General features: G+C 39.3%; 1 protein-coding gene across 2 annotated transcripts; it reads right to left on the bottom strand.

Annotated features, from left to right (window-relative positions):
- Positions 1-1,180: 1,180 nt before the first annotated feature.
- Positions 1,181-21,477, bottom strand: LOC120571351 (major histocompatibility complex class I-related gene protein-like). Of its 2 annotated transcripts, XM_039820254.1 has the most exons (7): positions 21,350-21,477; positions 20,861-21,130; positions 19,531-19,809; positions 18,430-18,732; positions 10,560-10,663; positions 9,916-9,933; positions 8,932-9,210 (listed from the first exon to the last, which is right to left on the bottom strand). In XM_039820254.1, exons 1-7 carry the CDS (start codon positions 21,396-21,398, stop codon positions 9,175-9,177), a joined length of 1,059 nt encoding a protein of 352 aa, XP_039676188.1. In that variant the 5' UTR covers positions 21,399-21,477; the 3' UTR covers positions 8,932-9,174. The 2 variants fall into 2 exon arrangements, with proteins under 2 accessions (XP_039676189.1, XP_039676188.1); XM_039820255.1 differs by lacking the exons at positions 8,932-9,210; positions 9,916-9,933; positions 10,560-10,663 and adding an exon at positions 1,181-1,319.
- Positions 21,478-24,054: the final 2,577 nt, after the last annotated feature.

Below are 24,054 nucleotides of genomic sequence, written 5' to 3'. Positions count from 1 at the left end.
ACTGCTGTCCGGAGGATAATCAGTTGAGATCTTCCTAGGCCAGACTCCTCCTGAGCATTCGGAGAGCATGTACATTGGAACAGGCTAGCAAGTGCACGTCATTGCGTGCTTGCGTCATTGAAAATGTTTCGCCGCCTTCAGTTCCGCGCTGCATTTCAAAACACTGGACGAAATGTCAATGCGAAATGGTTGTGGAACTGTGAAGTTCAATTTTTTTGTTGAGAAGGTGAATCAGCGTCAGTCTGCTTGCAGGAGGAGAATATTCTGTCGGCAACTTTGCCGCAACGTGCTAAGGTAGGTAACGTTACCAACACTGATAGGCTTTAATGTAAGCAATAGTCTTTTTCTCTTATTTATCCCATGTCAATAAAATTAAAAATTCGTGGGAGTTCATGTTTGTAGTTGTCATAACACTTAACTGGTAAGGAGAATTGTATTAATTAATCTTAATTACATTAAGCTTACAGTAGTTGTTTACAATAGCTTGTAGTTTACTGCATGTAACATTAGCTCATTGTCCAGTAGCTTATAGCTTTCAAACAAATGCAGTGCAAAATATGATCAGTAACTACAAGGTAAACTACCAGCTAATGACCTACCACAGGCAGTATGATATGCAGTAAACTGCAAGTTAGAAAGGTTAAATAGTACTATAGACACACAAGCTACAAGGCTACATCCAACATATGAAAAGTCATAATAACACCATTGATAAACACCCACTAACACAGTAAAGGTAGCTAGGTGTAAGTGTTAAATGGTCAACAGTTGTCAGTTAAGACCATGATGAAGACCACTACACAGTTACATTAAGTACTTTAATGTTACAGTATGCTTACATATATTTGTGATACAATTCTAATCTTACCAGGACAGGTTGTATGACTACTGGACTAACCTAAAGCTTTCTCCTTTTGTCTGCAGTCTGGAACCACTATCATCAGCATCTGAGTCTGGTCGTCGCTTCATGTTGAATATTGTGTACAGTATATAGTAATGTTTGAATAAATGTTATAATAAAAGATAGGATTCGTTAATGTCTTTTTAGAGCTTCTATGCCTTACAAGTTATTGAAACAGGTACCATCTGAATATAATTATTCAGTTAGAAATAGACATTGAAAAACAGTTTATATTAGGCTATATACACACCCAAAAACGTAATGACACAGACAAACCAGTTAATTTAATGCATTTATTTTCAGAATGCCAATCTCTAATAGGCTTTAGCAAATAATCTAGCTATTCATCTCTCTTTGGCCTCTTGTCTCCCTGCTTGTCTTTTGTTTTCCCATCCTCAGTCACCGCCTCCATGTGTCCCTGTTAAAAGACAGCAAAAACAAGAAAAATAAGTTTACCATTATGAATGCTATAACGTAACGTTATATTGAACCATAGGCGGCGCTAGGCTATTTTTAGGGGTGCTGAAGCACCACTTTCACAATGAAATGGACTAGTCCGCCCCCGTCCACAATGCGAAGCGAAACACAAAAGGTGACAGAGAAATGGGAAGTACACAGAGAAGCAGACAGACGAGTTAAACGCTTTAAACCTTTCTTTTTATAACAATGGTCTAAACGGCCAAGTGTAAAAGTTACCCAAGCGGCTCAAATAAAAGAAAAGACGATAGACTGTTGCAGGAATCTGCCTCCGTGCCCGTGGCCGATGATAGTGGTGCTGGTGTCGGCTACAGTGACATGCACAGTGAGGAGGAGACTTTAGGAGGAGGGGACAGAGGCGACACACCTGCGGTAAGCACAATTCCTTTAAAACACTTAAACCCTTGATTGAACTGTTGATGATAAACACTACAAACAAAAAAGTAGGCATGCTTTCTGTATGATTGTATTAGTGCCTATATTAACGTTGCACATCATGACATCATGCAAACGTTCTTAACGAGAATTGTAGCTTTTCTATCTGCATTGGCAGACAAAAAATCACATAAATCTTCAAATTATAGCATAGGGCCTCTCTGAATTGATAATCATAAAACAAACAACAGTTATAGGAACAGTTTGGAACACCTTCTCATTCAATGTGTTTCTTTATTTTCATGACTATTTACATTGTAGATTCTCATTGAAGGCATCAAAACTATGAATGAACACATATGGAATTATGCAATTAAAAAAAAGTGTGAAATAACTGAAAACATGTCTTATATTTTAGATTCCTCAAAGTAGCCACCCTTTGCTTTTTTTGATAACTCTGCAAACCCTTGGTATTCTCTCAATGAAATTCATGAGGTAGTCACCTGAAATGGTTTTCACTTCACAGGTGTGCCTTGTCAGGGTTAATTAGTGGAATTTTTTCCCTTATTAATAAAAAAGCAAAGGGTGGCTACTTTGAAGAATCAAATTAATCAAGTTATTTCACACTTTTTTGTTAAGTACATAATTCCATATGTGTTCATTCATACTTTTGATGCCTTCAGTGAGAATCTACAATGTAAATAGTCATGAAAATAAAAAGGAAACGCATTGAATGAGAAGGTGTGTCCAAACTTTTGGCCTGTACTGTATATATAGCTTGTTTTATGATTATCATTTCGAGAGGCCCTATGCTATAATTTGAAGAGGTCTATTATGAGGTTTTTGTCTGCCAATGCAGATAGAAAAGCTACAATTCTCGTTAAGAACGTTTGCATGATGTGCATGATGTGCAACGTTTATATAGGCTACTAATGCAATCATACAGTAAAGCATGCCTACTTTTTTATTGTTGTAGTGTTTATCATCAACAGTTTTATCAAGGGGTTAACCCTTGTGTGGTCCTTCGGGTCCCAGTGACCCGAAGGACCACACAAGGATTATGTACTTCCCTTTACTTTGTTGAGAATTGCTCTCTAAACCCTGTTTCTTGTAAAGTAAGTAAGTAAAGTTTATTTCTAGAACACATTTAAACACAGTTTAAGCTGACCAAAATGCTGTACAAACAAGAACTAAGGTGCTGTATTAACCCTTGTTTAGAGAGCAATTCTCAACAAAGTAAAGGGAAGTACTAATCCTTGTGTTGTCCTTCGGGTCACTGGGACCCGAAGGACAACACAAGGGTTAAATGTTTTAAGGGGAGTTGTGCTTAGCCTACCGCAGGTTGTAGCCTCACTCCCTCTCTCTGTCCCTCTCCACCTAAAGTCTCCTCCTCACTGTGCATGTCACTGTAGCCGACACCAGCACCACTATCATCGGCCACGGGCACGGGAGCTGATGAAGGTCCTGCTACTCCCGAAAACATGTCTTCTCGCTTTTTTCTTTTATTTGAGCCGCTTGGGTAACTTTTTACATTTTGGCGTTTAGACCATTGACATAAAAGAAAGGTTTAGAGCGTTTAGACTCGTCTTGCTCAGTCTCTGTGTACTTCCCATTTCTCCTGTCACCGTGTGTTTATCTTTCGCGCTGCGGGGCACTGTGGGACGGACTAGTCCATTTCATTGTGAAAGTGGGGGGGTGTTGACCTCTCTCAGCAAGCAGGGCGCCTGCAGCTGCTGGGGGCACTGATCTGCCAATTCCCCACACAGTGAAATGATAGAAAACAGAAAAACGCTTCGCGGCACAGAGGATTATTAGGGCCCGAGCGCCGACAGCGGCGAAGGCCCTATTGAAACTGAAGGAATTATTGTTTCTTTCTATTATTATTTTCCCATCAAATGAATTGGCTTTTTGAGGGGCTTATTATATTCAAAAACTCACCAAATTTGGCGGTCGCATCAAGTCTGGTGAAAATTTACGCATTTTAAGGGTTTCGGGAATAGGCGCACAAAAATGGCTCGCTAGCGCCCCCTAGAAAGTTAAGAAAATTGAGCCCCTGCAGCGCATTTAACGTAGACTCACGAAACTTGGTACACATATGTAACATGTCAAGATGTACAAAAAACTTCATTAGAGCCATACCCTAAACCCAACAGGAAGTCCGCCATTTTGAATTAAATGTTCGAAATTAGTGCGATTTTGGCCATTTCCACATGTCGTACTTTAACGAACTCCTCCTAGAGATTTCATCCGATCAACTTCAAACTCGGTCTGTGCCATCTTAAGAAGTTAAAGATGAAAAGTTGTTAAAAGAAAAACTTTTCGTCATAGGGCGTGGCCGTGGCAGGGCGGCCATTGTGTGTGTTTCGCCGCCGAAACAGGAAGTGGGTGTAACTCGAGTGTACGTTGTCCGATTACCTCGAAACTTTTCAGGATTCATAAGAGTCCAACCCTGAGGACAAATAAAGGCCGATATTTACTTAAAGTCATAGCGCCCCCTAGTGGCAACAGGAAGTAGGCCTAAAAATCAAGGTGCTATACTTTAACGAACTCCTCTTAGAGATTTCATCCGATGGTCTTCAAACTTGGTCTGTACCATCCCAACACCTTAACGATGAAAAGTTATTAAAAGAAAACTTTTCTTCAGACGGTGTGGGCGTGGCGTGGCGGCCATTTTGAGTGTTTAGCGATGAACAAAGAAGTTGTTGTAACTTGAGTGTACGTTGTCGTATCTGCCCGAAATTTCTCACAATTGACAAGGGTCCAGGCCTGAGGACACCTACAGGCCAAAATTGACTTTTGGTCATATCGCCCCCCCCCCTGGCATCAGCAAATCTGCCTTATATGACAAACATCATCCGATTTACATGAAACTCAGAATGTGTGGTCTACGTGTGATACTGAGCCGCCCCCTATAATATGGCCACGCCCACTTACTCAGGCCACGCCCCCTTTCATAACATTTGAACCGTTTAAGGTAGAGTCTTGTGTGAGGTGTCATTGAACTCAGCAGAGAGTTCCTTCTTTATTGGTGATGGTTTGGCCCGCCCCCTATGCATAAGCCACGCCCCCTTTCATAACATTTGAACCGTTTAAGGTATACCCTTGTGTGAGGTATCATTGAACTCAGCAGAGACTTCCTTCTTCATTGGTGATGGTTTGGCCCGCCCCCTATGTTCAAGCCACGCCCCCTTTTATTACTAATGGCCCGATTGATGTAAACACTTGTGTGAGGTATCATTGAACTCAGCAGAGACTTCCTTCTTCATTGGTGATGGTTTAGCCCGCCCCCTATGTTTAAGCCACGCCCCCTTTCATACATGCTGACCCATTTAAGGTAGAGTCTTGTGTGAGGTATCATTGATCTCAGCAGAGGCTTCATTTTTAACTGGTGATGGTTGGACCCGCCGCCTATGCTTTAGCCACGCCCCCTTTCACAGCTAATGAACCGTATGACGTAGAGTCTTGTGTGAGCTATCGTTGAACTCGGCAGGGAGTTCCCTTTTCATTGTTGACGTTTTGCGGCGTCTGAGTGCCGGGCGAATGAACGGTCGCAAGGAGCGGCGTCCGCCGGTAACCCCGACGCGCGCAGAGGCGCGAGGGCCCGTCCATCGCTGCTCGCAGCTTTAATTTATAAATATTTTTTTAAGTTAAGTGGCTGCACGGTTCGCCCGTGCCAAAAACCGCCACTAGTTTGAGCACTAAACGATTTCACATTATCACAATAAGGACTTTATTTTCAGGGGTGCTGAGATGATTATGAATATTGATCCTATTGATGTAAGTATCAATACTAAAACAGAGTTGGTAGAATCTATACTTTACCATGTTGTAATGCCAGACCTACTCCATAGTTTAAAAAAACAGCAATGTTCCTCTATTAGCTGTGTATTACAAAACTGTTGTGATTTATAGGTTTGTACAGAAGAGTTTCTCTGTTCTAATCTAGTAGGAAAAAAAACAAAAGCATTTAATTTACAGAACTCCAGTTTGGTGCTGCTTGAAACTCAGTTTCTGCTTTAAAGAGATGACCAATGGCCTCATGAGCCCTGCTTTTCTAGTTATTTGGCTCATCTTCTATTCATTTTCTGACCCAGTCTTGTCTGGGTTCTGGCATTGTCATGCTTCTGTCATAATTAGATACTAATTTTTACTAACGCTTGCGACGACATAACGTGGGATGTTTGGGACTCCAACGAAGTTAAATGAAAACACAGAAAAAAAAACACCAAGGCAACAAAACACACCTCCCACAAAACCCTTCACAAAAGAAACAAACTGTTATGCCGAGTTTTGCAACCCTGCCGAGAATTGCCTCCAGCCCTCCACCATATATTTTGATTGCTGTGTTCTTGCATCCTCACTGTTACAAGGTGAGGTGTGTTGTAACTCATCATGAACCATGAAGCAGATAAAACATCACACTGGCAGGAAGGTTTTCTGGGAAAACTGCTAGACTTTTATTCTCAGTCTTCAAAAAAAACAAAAACATTAAACACAGAAGTTAACACGCTAACATTCTACTCGCACATGTAGGATTAGAGCCCGCCTCTTCAGGTCAAACTGGCCAATCAGGTCATTACTCAGGTCAGTAATCAGGTGTGTTACATCCATTAAAATCAATCCTTTGTTAATTGATGTTGGACATTTAAATAAAGAAAACCTAATGAGATTAAATGTACATTTATTAACAAAATAGTAAGTGAGGGAGGGTGGGTGCTTCCTCACACATTTAATAAAAAGTTGGAGTTGAATTACTTTTATTGTTGTAATGTTTAAGGCCTGATAAACTTCCGCAAATCAATTTATCAAATAAAAAAACATGACAAATCCCAATATTTGCAATGTGACATTTAAAAGCTGACCTGACAGATCTTTAGTGAAATACTCATCCTACCATCTTCATGACAACCACATCTGTTTGATCACTGATATCTGTGTTTTTTAAAAGAAAGGTATCCATAGTGACATGTTTGTTTCTTGTGCTGCTGTAACATCTTATTTCCCCTCTCTAAGGATCAATAAATAGTTATTTCTTCTGATCTTACATTCAGAGTGATTAGTAGATTTGTAACCTGTGCTGACCTCTACTGGTGACCAGCAGGAATTACAACAACATCAGCAGAACATTTTCTATCTGTGGCCTGTATCAGAAAGATTAGAGCAGATATTATATCCCTAATGTCAGGGGGAAAGGGAATGTATCATCTTGTAAATATGATGCTTATAGAATGTGTTTATATTCTATCTGAAAGTGAAAATCTTCTGTACTGCCCCTTCAGAATGGTTTAGAAAAAAAAAGCTGATGAATGAACTACCGCAAATCAATTTATTAAATAAAAAAACATGACAAATCCCAACATTTCCAATGTAACATTTAAAAGCCGACCTGACAGATCTTTAGTGAAATACTCATCCTACCATTTTATCTTCATGACAACCACATCTGTTTGATCACTGATATCTGTATGTTTTAAATGACAAGTATCCATACTGACATGTCTTATATACACATCTGAATGATGGAAATGATGAACTGAGGTGAACGGAGAGGAGGGTAGCGATCATTCACAGTGAAGGCAACGAAGAGGAGAACATTTCAATATTGACAACAAGAATGTGATAGGCTGATAGAGATTGGAATTACATCTGGTTGGTTTAAACAAAAAGACCACACGCTCCCAACCAGCTGATCAGGTGAAGCAGGAGGAGAGGGAGGTGAATGAGAAGGAGTAAGAAGCATTAGATAGTCTTCCTGACTCAACTCATGCTAATCTTCATGTGGCTAGTTTCCATTAACTTGACCTTTTTTGTTTAATCAGTAAATAGTTTATCAAAGCCCTGTTCCTATTTAAAGGATAGTTTATGAAAATATGTCTTAAACAATGAACATGTTGTGGCCAGTTTCCAATTAGGCTACTCTATAAAAAAGATAATCACAGGTCACACCTCATGAAGGTATTCCTGAAAAAAATCACAGCACTTACTTCATCATTTCCCACTGTGTTAATAGACCTGTTCCATAGCTGAGCTCCCCTGGATCTAATAGAGAATTTACAGAGCCTAGTATGGAACATTGGAAGATGTAAATGTTTGGCATGTCTTGTATTATATTCATGTAAGTCAGCATTAGACTGAAAAAAAAAAAATACTACACAAGGCACCAGAATGGCTGGTTTGGTTAGTTTGGTACTTATTTGGGACATTCCAAAGTTGTTTCTTGGTTTAATTAGATGGGAATGTTTCCCCTGCAGTATGAGGTGTGTTCCCCTGTGAATGACTCCTTACAGGTGAACAAGGACTTCACTCTGACCAAAAGAGATTTTAGACATGTTCTGGTTCTGTGTAAACGGTTTCATCTGAGTCTCTGTTACCTGTTCCTGCCTGCTTCCACGAAAGCTCTTTGTTTGGGCTTGTCTGCTGCTAAAGTCCAAAACACATTGGATCATGTAAATCAAGATTGAGCTTGCTTATTTTATGAGTTAATGAGTTACTGAGTTAACCGTCATTTAGTTGTTGCTCCTGTAATAAATAAGTCTACTGTCAGACTCTAAGAGCCTCTGTGCTGCTTCCTTTCCCCTACAGAGACCTGGGTTGGAACAAAGGTTTAGTAGACTGAAAGATCAGACAGTGAGTCCAGAAAACAGCTTCTGACTTCTGCCTTTAGTTTGACTAATAAAGTTTTAAATCTTATACATCTGAGTCAGAAGTTTTCACACTTACTTACTCTGACAAAAGCAAAAAACTGAAATGGATGCATTTTAAATTTAAGAGTAATTTTATTTGACATTAATGATTCTAAAATAAAAATACAAAATATGAGAATATCAAACACATTGACATGCTGAGTGTTGGCTGAGATTCTTAAAGACCAAAACCACACTTTAAAAGAAATATATAATCAGAATATTTACATATTTACTATTTACATATAATATTTTTCTTTTAAGCTAAATAATCAGGATGTTGCTGTCAAGTTGTCAAACACCAGAGAGGACATTTTATTTACCCCTACTTCATTGGGATGGTTCCATACATGTTACAGTAGTTTATCTATAAGACCCAAACCATATGCATATCTAGATATAGTACAAATAGAGTTATATAGTGAGTATATGAACTGAATGTTTGAGTATATAAACCTATAATACAGAAAGGATATTAATTAAACAAACATATCCTTCACCATAAAGATTTAATTCCACATAGCGACAAACTCAACATTTTGTCAACTCCTAATACATTTTGCATCATGACTCTTTCATGTTATAGTTATAGTCAAGATTTCTAAAGCAAGTTTTTTAGGGGCTTTAATATAAAGGTTTGTTGTAGAAGCTTATCATTTCAGTTATTGTTTAACTGGAGATGTGAAGAGTTTACTGCTTTACCAGTGCAGGATGTGGTTGTAAATCAGGTCTCTGGATTCAGTTTCTCAGAGAGCTCAGAGCTGTTGTCAGGAGCTGTAAGGAAAAATACACTGTTACTGAGCTGCCTTTAATAACCAGAGGATGATGCAGCCTGTCCAGAGGCTGGTCGTTCAGATGAACTCTGCAGATCCAACAAAAGGTGTTCAGGATTTCCAGCCTCTGAAACAGGTTTAGCATCTGATGTTTTATCCAGAACCAAGAGACATGCTCCATCTGTCACAATCAATGAGCTGACTCAACAACTTGAATGTGACATTTGCAACCAGCAGCCTCCAACCCCAAGAGCTTTTTATATCTGCTTCTATACTTGTTTGCTTTTAAGGTGCTATATGAATGAAATAAAATGAAACTTAAACTTCCCCTTTCAGTTTTTATTTCATTTTATTGGTCATTTATATTTAGCCAATTCTCTCTATTTGAGGAAAGGTAAGTGAAGTGATTTTGATCTTCCACTGAATCCACAATCCATGCAAGAAAATTCAATCAGCTAATTGCTGTCACACAAATACCTCATTATTTCTAGTACTACATGTTATTTAGTACTCCCAACTACAGTAATTCAAAGTCATGTCAAACAGTCATTGTTTTTGGTCTCTGTAAGCAGAGAAATCCCTGAGTGTGAAAATAATTTACTAATTTATAATCGCCATGTCTTTACTCAAGTCTGTTTTGCACTAACACATCGTAGTAACAGCAGGTCAGACCAGATACAATAGAATAAAAACAAGTTCTACTCACATTGTGGAGAGAGTTTGGCTGAAACAAGAAGAGAAGAGAAATCATTTCAGTTGTCACAGTTGGAAATTAAAGCTACAGTGCATAGTTTGTCGCCCCCCCAATTCTAAGTAATGTCAACAACACTGTCAGTGCATCCACATAATACAAGCCCTCTGTGATTGCCCCCACCCCTCCTCCACGCAGTTGCTAATAGCCAAGGAGGACAAGGAAGATTAAAAAAAACATGATGATTCTTCAGAAGAGGTCATTATCTTCTGTATCTTTAGTTTCTGCGCGGGAAAGTCACAACACAATCTTCTGAACATATCCATACTGAGAAATACAGAGAGAGTTGTGTGGAGTTGATAGTCTTAATTTGCTTCGTAGCAACTCATTTGGCAATGGCTTAAATGTAACGGATGTTCGTTAATATGAAAAAGTTACGCACTAAAGCTATAACATAAATAATAATGAACATGTCACATTTTCCCACTGAATCTGATCTCCTCTATTAATCATTCTCCTGCTAACGTTAAATAAGTATATTTTACCCTTCTACTCTATTACATTTATCATCATCATGCTACAGTCTCTGTTGGTTGCTTTACAATAGTTTGTTTTAACTTAAAGTAAAGAGAAAATCTTTTAGTTCTTTAGTATCTCACTTTTCTTCTTTTTGTAAAAATGAATCCAGTGGCAGCGACGAGGATGACGACAGCAAGAACAGCCACTCCAGCAGCGATGTGACTGGTCATGTCAGAAGGATTCTCTGTTGAACAAATAACAATGTTTACAACCATATAGACAAAGAAGTATTGAACAGATGTATTTATTTATTAAAAGGGGTGATAGAATGATTATATAGGGTATTTCACACTGTTCCTTATGGTCTGTATGTAACATTGGTTGGGCTGAAAATGGCCTGGTTGATATTTTATTGGCCCTTATGCATCCCACAATCCAAGATGGCAGAAAATATGTTTGTCCTGTTTTGTTTGTTTCTTGTCTGGAAAGGGCATCTCTTTTAAATAATATTTTAACTTTGAAAATCACAACATATGGATTTCTGAAGCATTCTGAGTGGATTACTGTGTTCCGTTGTGGAGTTTATTCGCTTGATTCCTGGTACTTTTGGGCCTCTGTATCTCTGCACTACTGACTCACAGTTTCTTTGGAACAGCAAGAGGTACATCTGTGTGTTTGCCTCGGATGGGTGAGAGAAACTTTAAGCACATTACTGTGTTTTACTGGTGAATGTCTTTAAACTGGAATTGCTGGAGTATTTCTGTGTAGCTTAGCTAGCTGTGGGCTAGTAGCCATTTTGTGCCTTGGCCTACCCTACATGGACTTTTTATTTTGGCTCATCCACCTCTAGCCTAATCCTCACTCCACTACTAATCAGCTAGCTTCCACCAGTTTTGAACTTAAGCTCTGTTACTAGCTATAACTAACAGCTAGAAACTAGTCAAAGGCAAAAACTGCAACAACTCTATGCACTACTCTTAGCACTACTTGCAGCAAAGTAGGTGGCTTACTCATAGCCGCTACTAGCTAGCTACCACTAGCTGCAGTTTTAGCCCTCACTGCTTGCTGTCACCAGCCACGGCCTCTACCACCAAGCTGCTGCCTGCCTACCTCAGCTGTGGCACCCACCTCTTCATCATCACCACCTCAGAGGGCCTGCCTGCTACGGCCGCAGCTCCCTCCACCTCACCAGTCTATTAACTGCTGCAGCTTTAGTGGATACAACCTCAACCATCAGTCTATCACCGGCTAAAGCCCCAGCTGCCTCCATCTCTGGGCTGTCATCTGTCATAATCACTGGACTTGTCATCTGCTACAGCCTTAGCTGCCTCCACCACCAACACATTTGTGGTTTGCTACGGTCTCAGTTGCCTCCTCCACCACCGCACTTGTCGTCTGCTAAGGTCTCAGCTGCCTTCATCACTGGACTTGTCGTCTGCTACAGCCTTAGCTGCCTCCATCCCCATCAGGCTGTAACCGGCTACAGCCTAAGCTGTCTGCAACACTGGACTGTCATCTATTTCAGCCTCATTTGCCTCCACCACCACTGGGCTGTTGCCTGCCTCAACTCACCGGTCTCCTGTTAACTACTCACTGCATTGTTATCTATTTCACCGTTTGCTACACAAAGCTCTCTCTAGTGTTTTAAAAATGATGCTTTATCTAGCCTTGTTTATCTTTCTGATCCCCCTTCACAGTGGGGTTGTCAAACTGTAGTCAGAGAATGAGTCCATCCATATGCAGTTCCCTTATGTAGTCTCAAGGCCTGGGAACTTTCCCATTATCCAATTTAAATCCCAGGTGCCAAGTCGATCATTTATGTTTCTTTACAAGGCTACAAATCTATTATACCTTCACTGTCTCTCCATTTTGAAGGATTGGTTTATTGTCTCTACAGACTCACTCCCTGCCTTTCTAATATCATCAAATTCTAGATCTGGTATTTTCTGCTACAAATCAGCTAAATCCAGACTACTTGTTATTATTTTATTATTAATCTCTGGAAATGTTCAGCCTAATCCGGGACCTAATAGTTTTACGCTGTGTGATACACCTGAAGATTTTAAATCTAGGTCTGGCCTAGGTATTATTCACCTAAATGTTCAGAGTTTAATGTCCAAACTGGATATGGTTAATTTATGGGTCAGGTCAACTGATGCTGACATTGTTGTTTTATCTGAAACCTGGTTGACCAAATCTGTCCTTGATAAAGATATTGGCATCGATGGTTATAATGTGTATCGCTCAGATTGTCCAAAAAGGGGGGGAGGTGTTGCTATTTATATCAAATGCAAATTTAACTCTAGTTTAGTGCTCTCAAAATCTGTGAGTAAACAATTTGAGTTTTTGGCCTTAAACTTTGAAGTCTCCAAAGACCACTATATCAGGGTGGTTGGTTGTTATAGAACTCCGTCTGCATCAAATGAATCTTCATCTATATTATCGAATTTGTTAAGTCAAGTTATTTGTAATGACACTATTGTTGTGGGTGATCTAAACTGGGACTGGCTGAGGCCGATATCAGATGCTTTTAAAGAGCAGTGTGATAATTTAAATTTGACTCAATTAATTAATACCCCTACTCAGCCAAACCCAAAATATCCAGAGAAGTCATCACTCATTGATTTAATCTTGACCAATGTCCCTTTTAAGTACTCTGCAATAGGTGTTTTTGCAAATGATGTGAGTGATCACTGTGTGATTGCTGCTGTTAGAGACACAAAGGTGCCCAAGTCTGCGCCTCGTATTGTTGAAAGGCGAAATATGAAAATGTTTGTTGAGCAGGGTTTTTTACATGACTTATTTTATTTTGATTGGAGTAGAATTGCCCTGATTGATGATGTAGAATTAGCCCTGACCTTCTTTCAGAACAGTTTTCTTGATATTCTGAAAAGACATGCACCTATCCGTAAATTTAGGATTAAGGGGCGGGACAATCCCTGGTTTACTTCTGAGATATCTAATTTGCTCTACGAGAGAAATGTAGCCTGGGCAAAAGCAAGGAAATCAGATACTGACGCTGATTGGCTTGTTTTCAGACAGTTGAGAAACAGATTTACTTGATGGTTGAATTTTACCTATCTGAAACCACAGAGAATTTAAATGACCCAAAAAAATTCTGGAAAACTATTAAGTCATTATCTGCATCTATTAAATCAACAGGTTTTCCGTTGTCTCTGGTTAAGAATGGTGTGACTATATCTGACAAAGTAGAAATGTTAAATTGTTTTAATGAGCATTTCATCTCATCTGGGTTCTTGTTTGACACTGTTGCCCCTACGGTGTTGGAGCCTGTAAATGATACCTTTACTACTGACGAAAACATTTTTAGTCTTAGCTCCTTCTCTGTTGCTGATGTTCATAAAGCCCTGAAACAATTGAATCCTCAAAAACCTGCGGACCCGATTACTTAGAACCTTTCTTCTTGAAATTAGCTGCAGATATCCTAGCTGAACCTTTGACTCATCTTTTTAATCTTTCACTGGTCACAAACTAAATTCCCATGGTATGGAAGTCTGCTTATGTTTTACCACTTTTGAAAGGAGGTGACCCAATTTTGCCTAATAATTACAGACCCATTTCCAAACTATCAGCATTGGCCAAAGTGTTGGAATCCTTGGTTAGTAATCAAGTAAAAGAGTATTTAAATGCTCAGTCAGTTTTATCTAAGCATCAATCTGGGTTCAGGAAAAAACACAGCACTACCACTGCTGCCATAAAAGTAATTAATGATATAGTCAAAGCACTTGATGATAAGAAACACTGTGTGTCTCTGTTCATTGATTTGTCCAAAGCATTTTACACTGTTGACCATAGCATACTAGTTCAGAGACTGATCAGTATAGGTATGTCTGAGCACTCTGTGGGCTGGTTTATCAACTACCTCGCTGATAGGACTCAAGCTACACAAGTTGAAGGCCTAACGTCAAAATGTGTATCAATCTGTAAAGGGGTTCCCCAGGGCTCCATTCTGGGGCCACTTTTATTCACTATTCATATAAACTGTCTGGGGGAAAATGTCCAACATGCATCGTTCCATTTTTATGCTGATGATACTGTTATTTATTGTTGTGCAGCTACCATTAAGAAGGCATATGAATGCTTGCAAACTGCGTTCGACAGAGTGCAAGCACAGCTTTATCAATTAAAGCTTGTGCTTAATGCTGAGAAGACCAAAGTAATGGTCTTTTCAAACTCAAGGAAAAAGGAGTTGGACCTGAATATTGTTACTGATCAGGGTAAAACAATTAAGGTAGTTTCATCTTATAAATATTTAGGATTTTTAATTGATGATCACCTTTCTTTTAAGCTTCATATACAGAACCTAGTAAAAAAGTTGAAATTGAAGCCAGGTTTTTTCTTTAGAAACAAATCTTACTTTTTCTGCTAGAAAAAGGCTAGTTGATGCCACATTTCTCTCCATTATTGATTATGGTGATCTGTTGTACATGAATGCCCCATCAAAGTGTCTTCAGATGTTGGATGCTGTGTATCATGGAGCTTTAAGGTTCATTTCAAATTGCAGACCCCTCACTCATCACTTTATACTTTACTCCACAGTAAATTTGCCCTCTCTGTCAAATCGCCGGCTTACTCACCTTTATATGTTCATATACAAAGGCATTTTAGGCAGGCTCCCATGTTACATATCTGAATTTCTTTCTTTTACACAGAGAACTTGTGGTTTACGGTCCCAGAACACTATTTCATTGAATGTACCTCAAGCCCGGACAGAGATGTTTAAAAAGGCTTTCATGTTTGCTGCTCCTTCTACTTGGAATGACCTACAGAAAACACTCAAATTACAGTGTCTAATTTCCTTAAACGATTTTAAAGGTTATGTTAAAACCATAGAACATGAGTCCATCCACACGTGTAAATGTTTTAAGTAATGGTACTTTTAGTTAATTGAAATGCACTTGAGATGTCTTTGCCTCTTTTGTGATTGTAAATTGTTGTTTAATGTAACTAACTTGTTCTGCTATCTTGGCCAGGTCTCTCTTGAAAAAGAGATTTTATATCTCAATGAGACTAACCTGGTTAAATAAAGGTTAAATAAAATAAAAAATCCCTGTGTTTTGGCCCTATTCATAACAAGAGCTTTTCTTCCAAATATGGTATGCTCATGAATATTTAGTTGAGCTGCGCGCTGATTGGTTGAGCGAATCACCATACACACACACACATTAGATACGCACGCTGATTGGTTGAGCGAATCCCCAATACACACACCTTAGAGACGCGACAGAATCTCATATTCCAGACAAGAAATCAACTATATAAAGCTCAAATATGGGCCGTTTTACGAAAATTGATGGCTAATTGCAAATTTGGTAAGACTTGTCGGGCTTTAGGAGCTCCACACAGTCTGACGAGAAAGCGGCAGCCTGCTGGGCTCCATACCCAGCGCAAAGTCACCCTTTCTGGATTACTGCACTACAGGGCTCCGCGGCCGGCTGCTGGCATAACTATAATATATTTACAGTTTGAATTTCATCACGCCACTTAAATAACATCTACCCCAATGTCTTATAAAGCTAATCTGTTAGGTTCCGGAGAATGACGGACCCAAAAGCAGAGCTGGTAGGCAGCGGAGTAAATAAAAAATGAGCTTAATTCCAAACCAGGAAAACATACAAACAAAAGGAGACCTGGAAAAAGCAGGCAGAAGAAGTCCAAAAAGAAAATGAAGTACAAACAAAAAAAAGAATAAACTCCAACAAGGAACACAGTGACAACAAACTAACACACAATCCAAACAGAACACAGTACAATGATCTGACACTGGACCAGGGGAAGACAATTTCTAAATACACAGGGTAACGAGGAAACACAAGACAGGTGGCACAAGGCTGGGAAACAGGTGAAACACATTAGGGCAATCACAAGGGCGGCAAAACACAGGAAGTAAAACAAAATAAGACAAGACAGAAAACAAGACCGTCAAAATAAAACAGAAAACAGAACAAAAATACAAAACAGATTACCAAAATAAGACAATACACACCAAACCCATAACATAACCGTTGTGTCCGATTTGATTTTAAGGCATTTTTATGAACGCGAGGCGTCTTGTTAGGACGAGCAGCTAGCTAGCTAGCTATATGTCCCATTCAATACAATGGGAAACAATTGCAGCTAGCTAGCTACACTTTCGGCATAAAATATATTTACGGTTTGAATTTCGTCACGGCACTTATATAACATCTACCCCAATGTTTCATAAAGCTAACCATTGTGTCCGATTAGATTTTAAGGCATTTTTATGAACGTGAGGCGTCTTGTTAGGACGAGCAGCTAGCTAGCTATATGTCCCATTCATTACAATGGGAAACGATTGCAGCTAGCTAGCTACACTTTCGGAATAACTATAGTATATTTACAGTTTGAATTTCGTTATTGCATGTATATTACAGGTTCCCCAAGGTCTTACAAAGCTTAGCTAACACTTGTCCGATTTCGGATTTCAATTGAATGCATTTTTGTGAATGTCAGAGGTTTTAGGAGGAGGCTAGCTAGCTCTCATTGATGGACTCCAGCTCACCGCGGCTCTATCAATGAGACCCACAGACAAGAGGCATTTATTTCCCTGATTGTTTGTTTAAATAACTCAACAAACATATCCATTATAAGATTAACTGGAACCTGCAGTAAGAGATTGCGGGCGTAACAAGCTCGCTGACCGCGCTGTCAGTCACTCACCGGCCGGCCAGTAGCAGGAAGAGGGGAGGGAGAACAGCGAGCTGCAAGCCCTGGAGCTCTGTCAGGGCAGCGGCGTTTGGTAGTCCAGTCACCCAGAAAAGGGTGAGTTTGCGCAGGTATTGAGCACCGGGCTGCCGGCCGTGACGGTGCTCAATCGAGTTCACAGCAGGCCGGGGTCTGTGACGGAGGACAGGCAGGGCGGCGATGTAGCAACCCAGGCAGCACCGGCCGCTGAAGTCCGACACACAGTCAGACAAAATTTGCAATTAGCCATAAATTTTCGTAAAGCGGCCCATATTTGAGCTTTACATGGTTGATTTCTCGCATAAAAAAGTTTCAGAAGTGAATTTTGTAATGGAATAGCAGAGATCTGCATGACCTAGATTCAGAAGACTACCTGATCTCAGGTCAGTTGTGTAGCCTATGTAAATGTTGGAGCGAGACCGTTCTCTTAATACACCCATGGGCGTGACAACGGTGTAAGGTTGATGCTTACGTAAGCTTCCAGCTTTGTTGAGATTCGCCCGTTTTCAGCGGCAGTTTCAAAATATGAGATTTTCATAGTAAAGGGGTGTCAATGGGATTTTGAGCTTCTATGTATGTCTATTTACCCACTGAACTGTCGTTATTCAACTATGACGGGTAAAATCGGTTTTGCATTCTATCACCCCTTTAACACCTGTACCCACATTACTTATGTTGGATAAATTACATTACATTACATGTTGGTTTGTCCTGCGGGTGGAGTGCATTGGTTTAAAAACTAAAACAAAAAAAAATGACCAAAAGACAAAAGCTAATCCAACAAAAACACACTTTTGTTTAGAGCCTCACTTTGGTGAGCGACGTATATTTGTACCTGTTGGCCGAACCATCATGATAATGCTGACTCTTAGCCTGACGTGGTCATACTCAGATTCTAGTCAGAATGTGAACTTCCCGAACTTGAATGTTGTGGGCAGGGCTAAGTTTGGCTGGCACCCAGGCTAGCTGACTCTCACAGGAACAGAGTAAAAAATGGAGGAAGCTGTTGGTTAGCTGTTAACTGCTCTGTGAAATGGTATAGTTTGCATTAGTCTTAAGACAGCAGTCAACTGTACAAATGTTTCTCTGAAATAAAGGCTGAGGGAGCTAGCCCGCTAACTGGCAGTACAGGTTTGTTTGTGTGTATGTGGTAGTATGGCCACAGATATCAAACAGTAGGCTTAAACACAGCATCAGAAAGGTGACAAATCAATAAATCATGAACTTCAGGACAACTGAAGTAAACTAAACACATCTTTCAGTCACTTCCTATTCTGGTATTACCTCTGTTGGTCCTGATCTTTACTTTGTCCAGTTTGGTGACGATGTCGTCCTCCACACCAGAGAGATGAAACACACAGTCGTACCTCCTCCAGTCTTCAGCTGGGACTGATGAAAGGTCCAGGTCAACACTCATCTGGAAGGATCCATCGTGGTTGGGGAGGATCTCTCCGAGGTCCACATCCTCATGAAGCTCCTCTCCATCTTTCCTCCAGAACATCATGGCTCTGTCAGGGTAGAAACCTGTAGCGTGGCAGCTGACTGGAGAGGAGGGAGACTTCTGGAGGAGAGACACTGAGGGAAGATCTGCAGAGAGAGATGAGAAAGGTCAAATGTGAAAGCAAAAAAAAACAACGGAAAAAGAAAAATGAAGAAAAATACAATAAGGAATTGTTAACAAAAGGTGTGAAAATTCTTCCAAGTAAAATAAAGAAGTAAATAAACATCAAACAACAAGACTAAGAGTTTAAAGCCATGCTAGCAGCTCTGAGGTTGTTCTGATGTACAGCGATGCTTTGAGCTAATTTTAGCAGCATGTTGATGTTTGGCAGGTTATAATCTCAGTTCTGCATGTTAGCATTCTACTATTTCCTCATTAGCGCTAAACCTAAAGTACAGCTGAGGCTGAGAGAATGTCATTAGTTTTGCAGGTATGGTCATAAATCAAATAGCTGGATAAACAGAAGGATTTGACCTGATGATGGTGTTAGCTGAAAAGTCAGAGGTTCAAAGTTTTTACAATTGATTCTCTGGGGACCATGAATATATGTACAGTATTTTACAGCCATCCAGTCAGTCTGTAACAAGCTGAAGGACAAACGGACCAACTGACAGACCACCTGTCAATGCAGTTAACCTTACTCACCGTATGCTAACTGTGCACTGGCTATCATTGGCTATTGATAGAAAGTAATGTCAGAGCACTCTAACTTGTCAGTCTCTACTGATTGAGGAGGGCTAGATCAAATATTACCACCACAGAAAATGGCCAAAAAGAAGGTGATGTCAGACTGACTGGAGTGATAATAAAATGGCAGTTCAGTCTGAGCAGACTGTATGAACATTGTTGTGTTCATGAAACTACATCAGGAAATGTGATTCTACCTTTTCTCAGCAGAGAGCTCTTGCTGTAGTTCATATACATCTTTAGGAATTTAGGACAAATCTCAGTGAGGAAATTGTCATTGTGTTTTATTCTTGATATGTCAGCATCCCATCTTTGTTTGATGATGACAGCCTGTGGTTTTGCAGCAATCCATGTCGATGTCTTCAGGTCCAATGCTAGGAAGTCTTCTCCATCATAACCAAACTGATTAAAACCATTGACCTCTCCAGTCTCATCGTCCCACTCACAGCCACTCATCCTCTGGAGAATGTGGAAAACTGAGAGACAGACTGTAATTATTAATAATGCATAATAATTATAATAATAATAATAATAATAATAATAATAATAATTATTATTATTATTATTATTAATATTATTATTATTATTATTATTATATGTGCTATTCATAGAGTGCTTTTACAGTACTTAAAGACACTTTACATTAATAAAAATGATCATATAAAGCAACACATCAAAAATAAAACCTAACATTACTCCCACAATAGGGAGTTCTGCTGATTTGATGGTGTGGTGTTCGAAGGAGAGGTTGCTATGGGTGATGGAACCCCATTTCTATTTCACAGCTTAAATAGTAACTACTCTGTACATTCCCAGATGATTGCTGATGGCAATGAAACAAGTGTGTATGTATAACAACTGTTATATATCTACAAAGTGACACCAGTGTGGGCCACTCCATAGTTTAGGGTTTCAGATGTGGAACATGAAATGAACCATCCCTGCTTGGTGTCCAGCTGAGGACCTGATCTCTCTCCTCCTTGTGTTCTGTTATCATACAACTGGTGCTGTCTAACATCTGCAGCCTTGAATGCAGTCCCAGGTTCAATTGACCAACAATTTATAGTTATTGCATTATTTTCTACTTCTTGGATTACCATCTCAGAAAGGCAGCTGCATTTCATTAGTCTGATTTTGTACAATGAAAGTTTACTTTGTTAACAGAATATTTATTCTGTACATGATGAACAAAAAGCCTAGACAGGCTTTCAATTTTCCAACATGTAATATCAAAATCTTAGTTATTTCACTTTTTAAGTGTTATGCAGCAACACAAAGCTTCAGATGGCAAACAAAACATTTGGATTCCTGAAATCAAACCTGTCCAGACAGATGATAAGGCCCTCAATCACATTATCTGACAGGTCCATGAAGGACATATCTTGTATTACCTCTTCCTCTTAATGTTATTGTGAAGATATTTTTACAACTGATGTTTAGAATTTCATTATCTCAGGGTGGGAATGAGTTTAGGTCACTTTACAGTTTAGCAGTAAAAGTTAAATGTAACATGTATAAATATTGTACCTCCACTTTGGTTGAAGCGCTGCTTGAAGTCATCCACTGCGGCTTTGAAGGAGATTGACTCAACCTCAAAACATCTTTGAGTGTAAAACTCCAACTGCTGAGGATTGTTTTCTAAAATTGTTTTCATCCAGTCCTGTTTTGGTTCTACTATCTTTTTCTTGGTGTCGCAGTAACCCATCAGAACTTCATCCACCATTGCAGCAGCCATGTACTCTGGGAAGTTTTGGAGTCCAGAAGATGCAGTGGCGAAAAACTTGAGTGAGTGTTTCACTGCAGGACAAAAAAGGTTTATAGATTCAGTATAAATAGACACATATCATTATTTTATCATACATATGATGGTAGCAGTATGATTCAGTTAATCTAAAACATGAAAGTCTCAAGTTGAAGTTAAAGTGAAACTAAACTCCAGCTGTGTTCCAGAGCTCCACAGAAACTAAACACAGAGCTGAGTTCAAAGTAAAGTAAAGATTTAAAATGTGATCTTACCTGGAGATGAGACGTGACAGAAGAGAAGCAACAACAGGAACTTTTTCATCTTGTTTTGATAAAGACGTGTCTGAGGACCGAGCTGGTTCAGCTGTTTTGTCTCCTGTGTTTTTTGGAGGAAGGAGGGAGTGTCTCTGTTCTGATGACTGTTGGACGGTTGATACAGAAGTTGGGAAATTTGTTTCACTCCTGTGAGTTTATTTACACTGTGCTATATTGTGCTTCATAATTCCAATTTCCTAATTAATTTCTCCCTTTCCCTTCAACATCTGCATACAATGTTATTTTATTGATGTATTTTTATCTGGTTTGTTTCTTGTGCTGCTGTAACATCTTATTTCCCCTCTCTGAGGATCAATAAACAGTTATTTCTTCTGATCTTACATTCAGAGTGATTAGTAGAGCTGTAACCTGTGCTGACCTCTACTGGTGACCAGCAGGAATTACAACATCAGCAGAACATTTTCTATCTGTGGCCTGTATCAGAAAGATTAGAGCAGATATTATATCCCTAATGTCAGGGGGAAAGGGAATATATTATCTTGTAAATATGATGATTACAGAATGTGTTTATATTCTATCTGAAAGTGAAAATCTTTATACTGCCCCTTCAGAATGGTTTAGAAAAAAAAAGGTTTTTGAGCACAGGCTGATGAATGAACTCTACCAGCGGTCCGTTCCAGAAAGCAGGTTTAGTGAAAACTCTGAGTTTGTTAACCCTGAGATGAGGGAAACTCTGGGTTTTCTGTTTCAGAAAGGGAGGTTAATCAAACCTGAGAGAGAGGGGGAAATCCAGCACGTTTCAGAAAGAGAGGTAACTTAACCTCAGAGTCAGTTACTATGGTAACTGAGCCTGTGAACCTAACCTGGTCGGGAGCAGGTTTTCTTCTAGAAACCTCGAAGGAAGAAAAACGATTCCGCTCAAATAGGTAGTAATCTGGAAATGAAAATGCATCTAGAGTCGGGGCCTCAATATCATCTCCCGATGTATGTTTAACTCCCTGCGAAGTCATACATCTTCTTCATCAACGGGATCGTCGACAAAAGGAAATGCCATGTTTTGAGAAAAAAAAAAAAGTTTTATTGTCAGCCTAACACGGTTAATAAACCAACCCTGTCTTTTTATTCATGCTGATAACAAACTGCGCTAAAATGCACCTGATACAGACTGAATGAATGAATGAGTATCAGAGGGAGGAGACTGAGAGAAGAAATCCTGCTGCCGATCAGGTTAGGTTCACAGGCTCAGTTACCATAGTAACTGACTCTGAGGTTAGCTAAGTTACCTCTCTTTTTGAAACGGGCTGGAGTTACCCCTCTCTCTCAGGTTTGATTAACCTCTCTTTCTGAAACAGAAAAAACAGAGTTTCCCTCATCTCAGGGTTAACAAACTCAGAGTTTTCACTAAACCTGCTTTCTCAAATGTTTATGTTTAATTATATGTTTAATTTATCATATATGAAAAGTAACACTGAGAATCCAGAAAGTAGAGCAGTAAAAAATAAAAGACTTCCCATTTAGGAAGAAACATGTTATTGACATAGATTATTTGGTGTAATATGTAACTCCTACAACCACCAAAATAATACAGATCTTGTCCAGAAGGGTGGCAGATTTGAAGTTTTGGGACTTCATAAAATCTGAACTACTTACAAAATGAATATTTGTGCATCTATTTCTGTGAGCTTTCAGTCAGAGGCGTTCTTTGAAGCCTGATACAGAAATTACTTATTAATTATTACATTAAACGTTTGCACCAATTTGAGTGTGTTTCTCCACAGTTTACCTCTGTTCATTCAACTCTAGCACAGGTTGGGGTTCCCTCACAGTCATCAAATCTAATTTCTAGACTCAGTTTGACTTGTTTTCCTGACAGCTTATAAATAGTTTCAGATATTGATGTGACAGGAACTTTATTAGAGTTCTGGATCCTCTTTTAATCTTAGCTGTAAAAAGACAGTAAGAAATACAAAGGAACCTGGATTTAGTGTTCATTTTATTCAATATTTGCTTTCACATTGTCTGCAGTATGATTGGTCCGAAATTTAAACTTTTCAGTCAAAATGATAATCAATGCATTACTGTAGTTCCAGCTGTTTCCTGTAACTAGTTTGGGACTCCAGAAGTAGCAGTGAAGAAAGCCTGATGGAGTGGTTCATTTATCGGTGTTTTAAGCCCCCAACGTCTCCTTCAAGGCAGCGCTGCCTGGAAGGCACTAGGATTATGCAATGGTTATGGTTATGGTTATGGTTATTGTTAGGGTTAGGGTTAGGATTAAGGTCAGGGTTAGGTGCCTTGAAGTCAACGGTCGCAGCACTGCCTGGAAGTAGACTTTGGGGGCTTAAAACACCATTGAGCGAGTGTTTCACTGTTGGACACAGGTTTTCAGGTCATGGATTTGCATTTTTTAGTAGATCATTCTGTTAGATAACTGGTTGTCAATTCCTTAAGCAGTAAAATAGTTTATCAAAGCCCTGTTCCTATTTTAAGGATTATTCAATTCCAATGTGTTTTAAACAATGAACATGATGAGGCCAGTTTCCAATAACTCTCACTCACAGGGCAGACCTCATGAAGGTATTCCTGAAAAAGGTCTTACTTCCTCATTTCACACCTCACCTCACACAGCAAGATATGTTCACTACGTTCCATATTAAATATATGAAATACCGATTTAAAGTTACTTTATGTATTAAACATCACAT

This window comes from Perca fluviatilis, chromosome 13 (assembly GCF_010015445.1).
Source record: "Perca fluviatilis chromosome 13, GENO_Pfluv_1.0, whole genome shotgun sequence".
NCBI lineage: Eukaryota > Metazoa > Chordata > Actinopteri > Perciformes > Percidae > Perca > Perca fluviatilis.
This window is presented reverse-complemented; position numbering and strand designations above follow the sequence as displayed.

What these genes read in the sequence shown, in the direction of transcription:
- LOC120571351 (XM_039820254.1), bottom strand. Translation starts at nt 21,398, where the DNA reads ATGAAAAAGTTCCTGTTGTTGCTTCTCTTCTGTCACGTCTCATCTCCA. An exon ending in CTGTCACGTCTCATCTCCAG is followed by an intron (nt 21,131 to 21,349) that starts GTAAGATCACAT and finishes TTTGTCCTGCAG; the next exon opens with TGAAACACTCACTCAAGTTT. An exon ending in AAAGATCAGGACCAACAGAG is followed by an intron (nt 10,664 to 18,429) that starts GTAATACCAGAA and finishes TTTGTTCAACAG; the next exon opens with AGAATCCTTCTGACATGACC.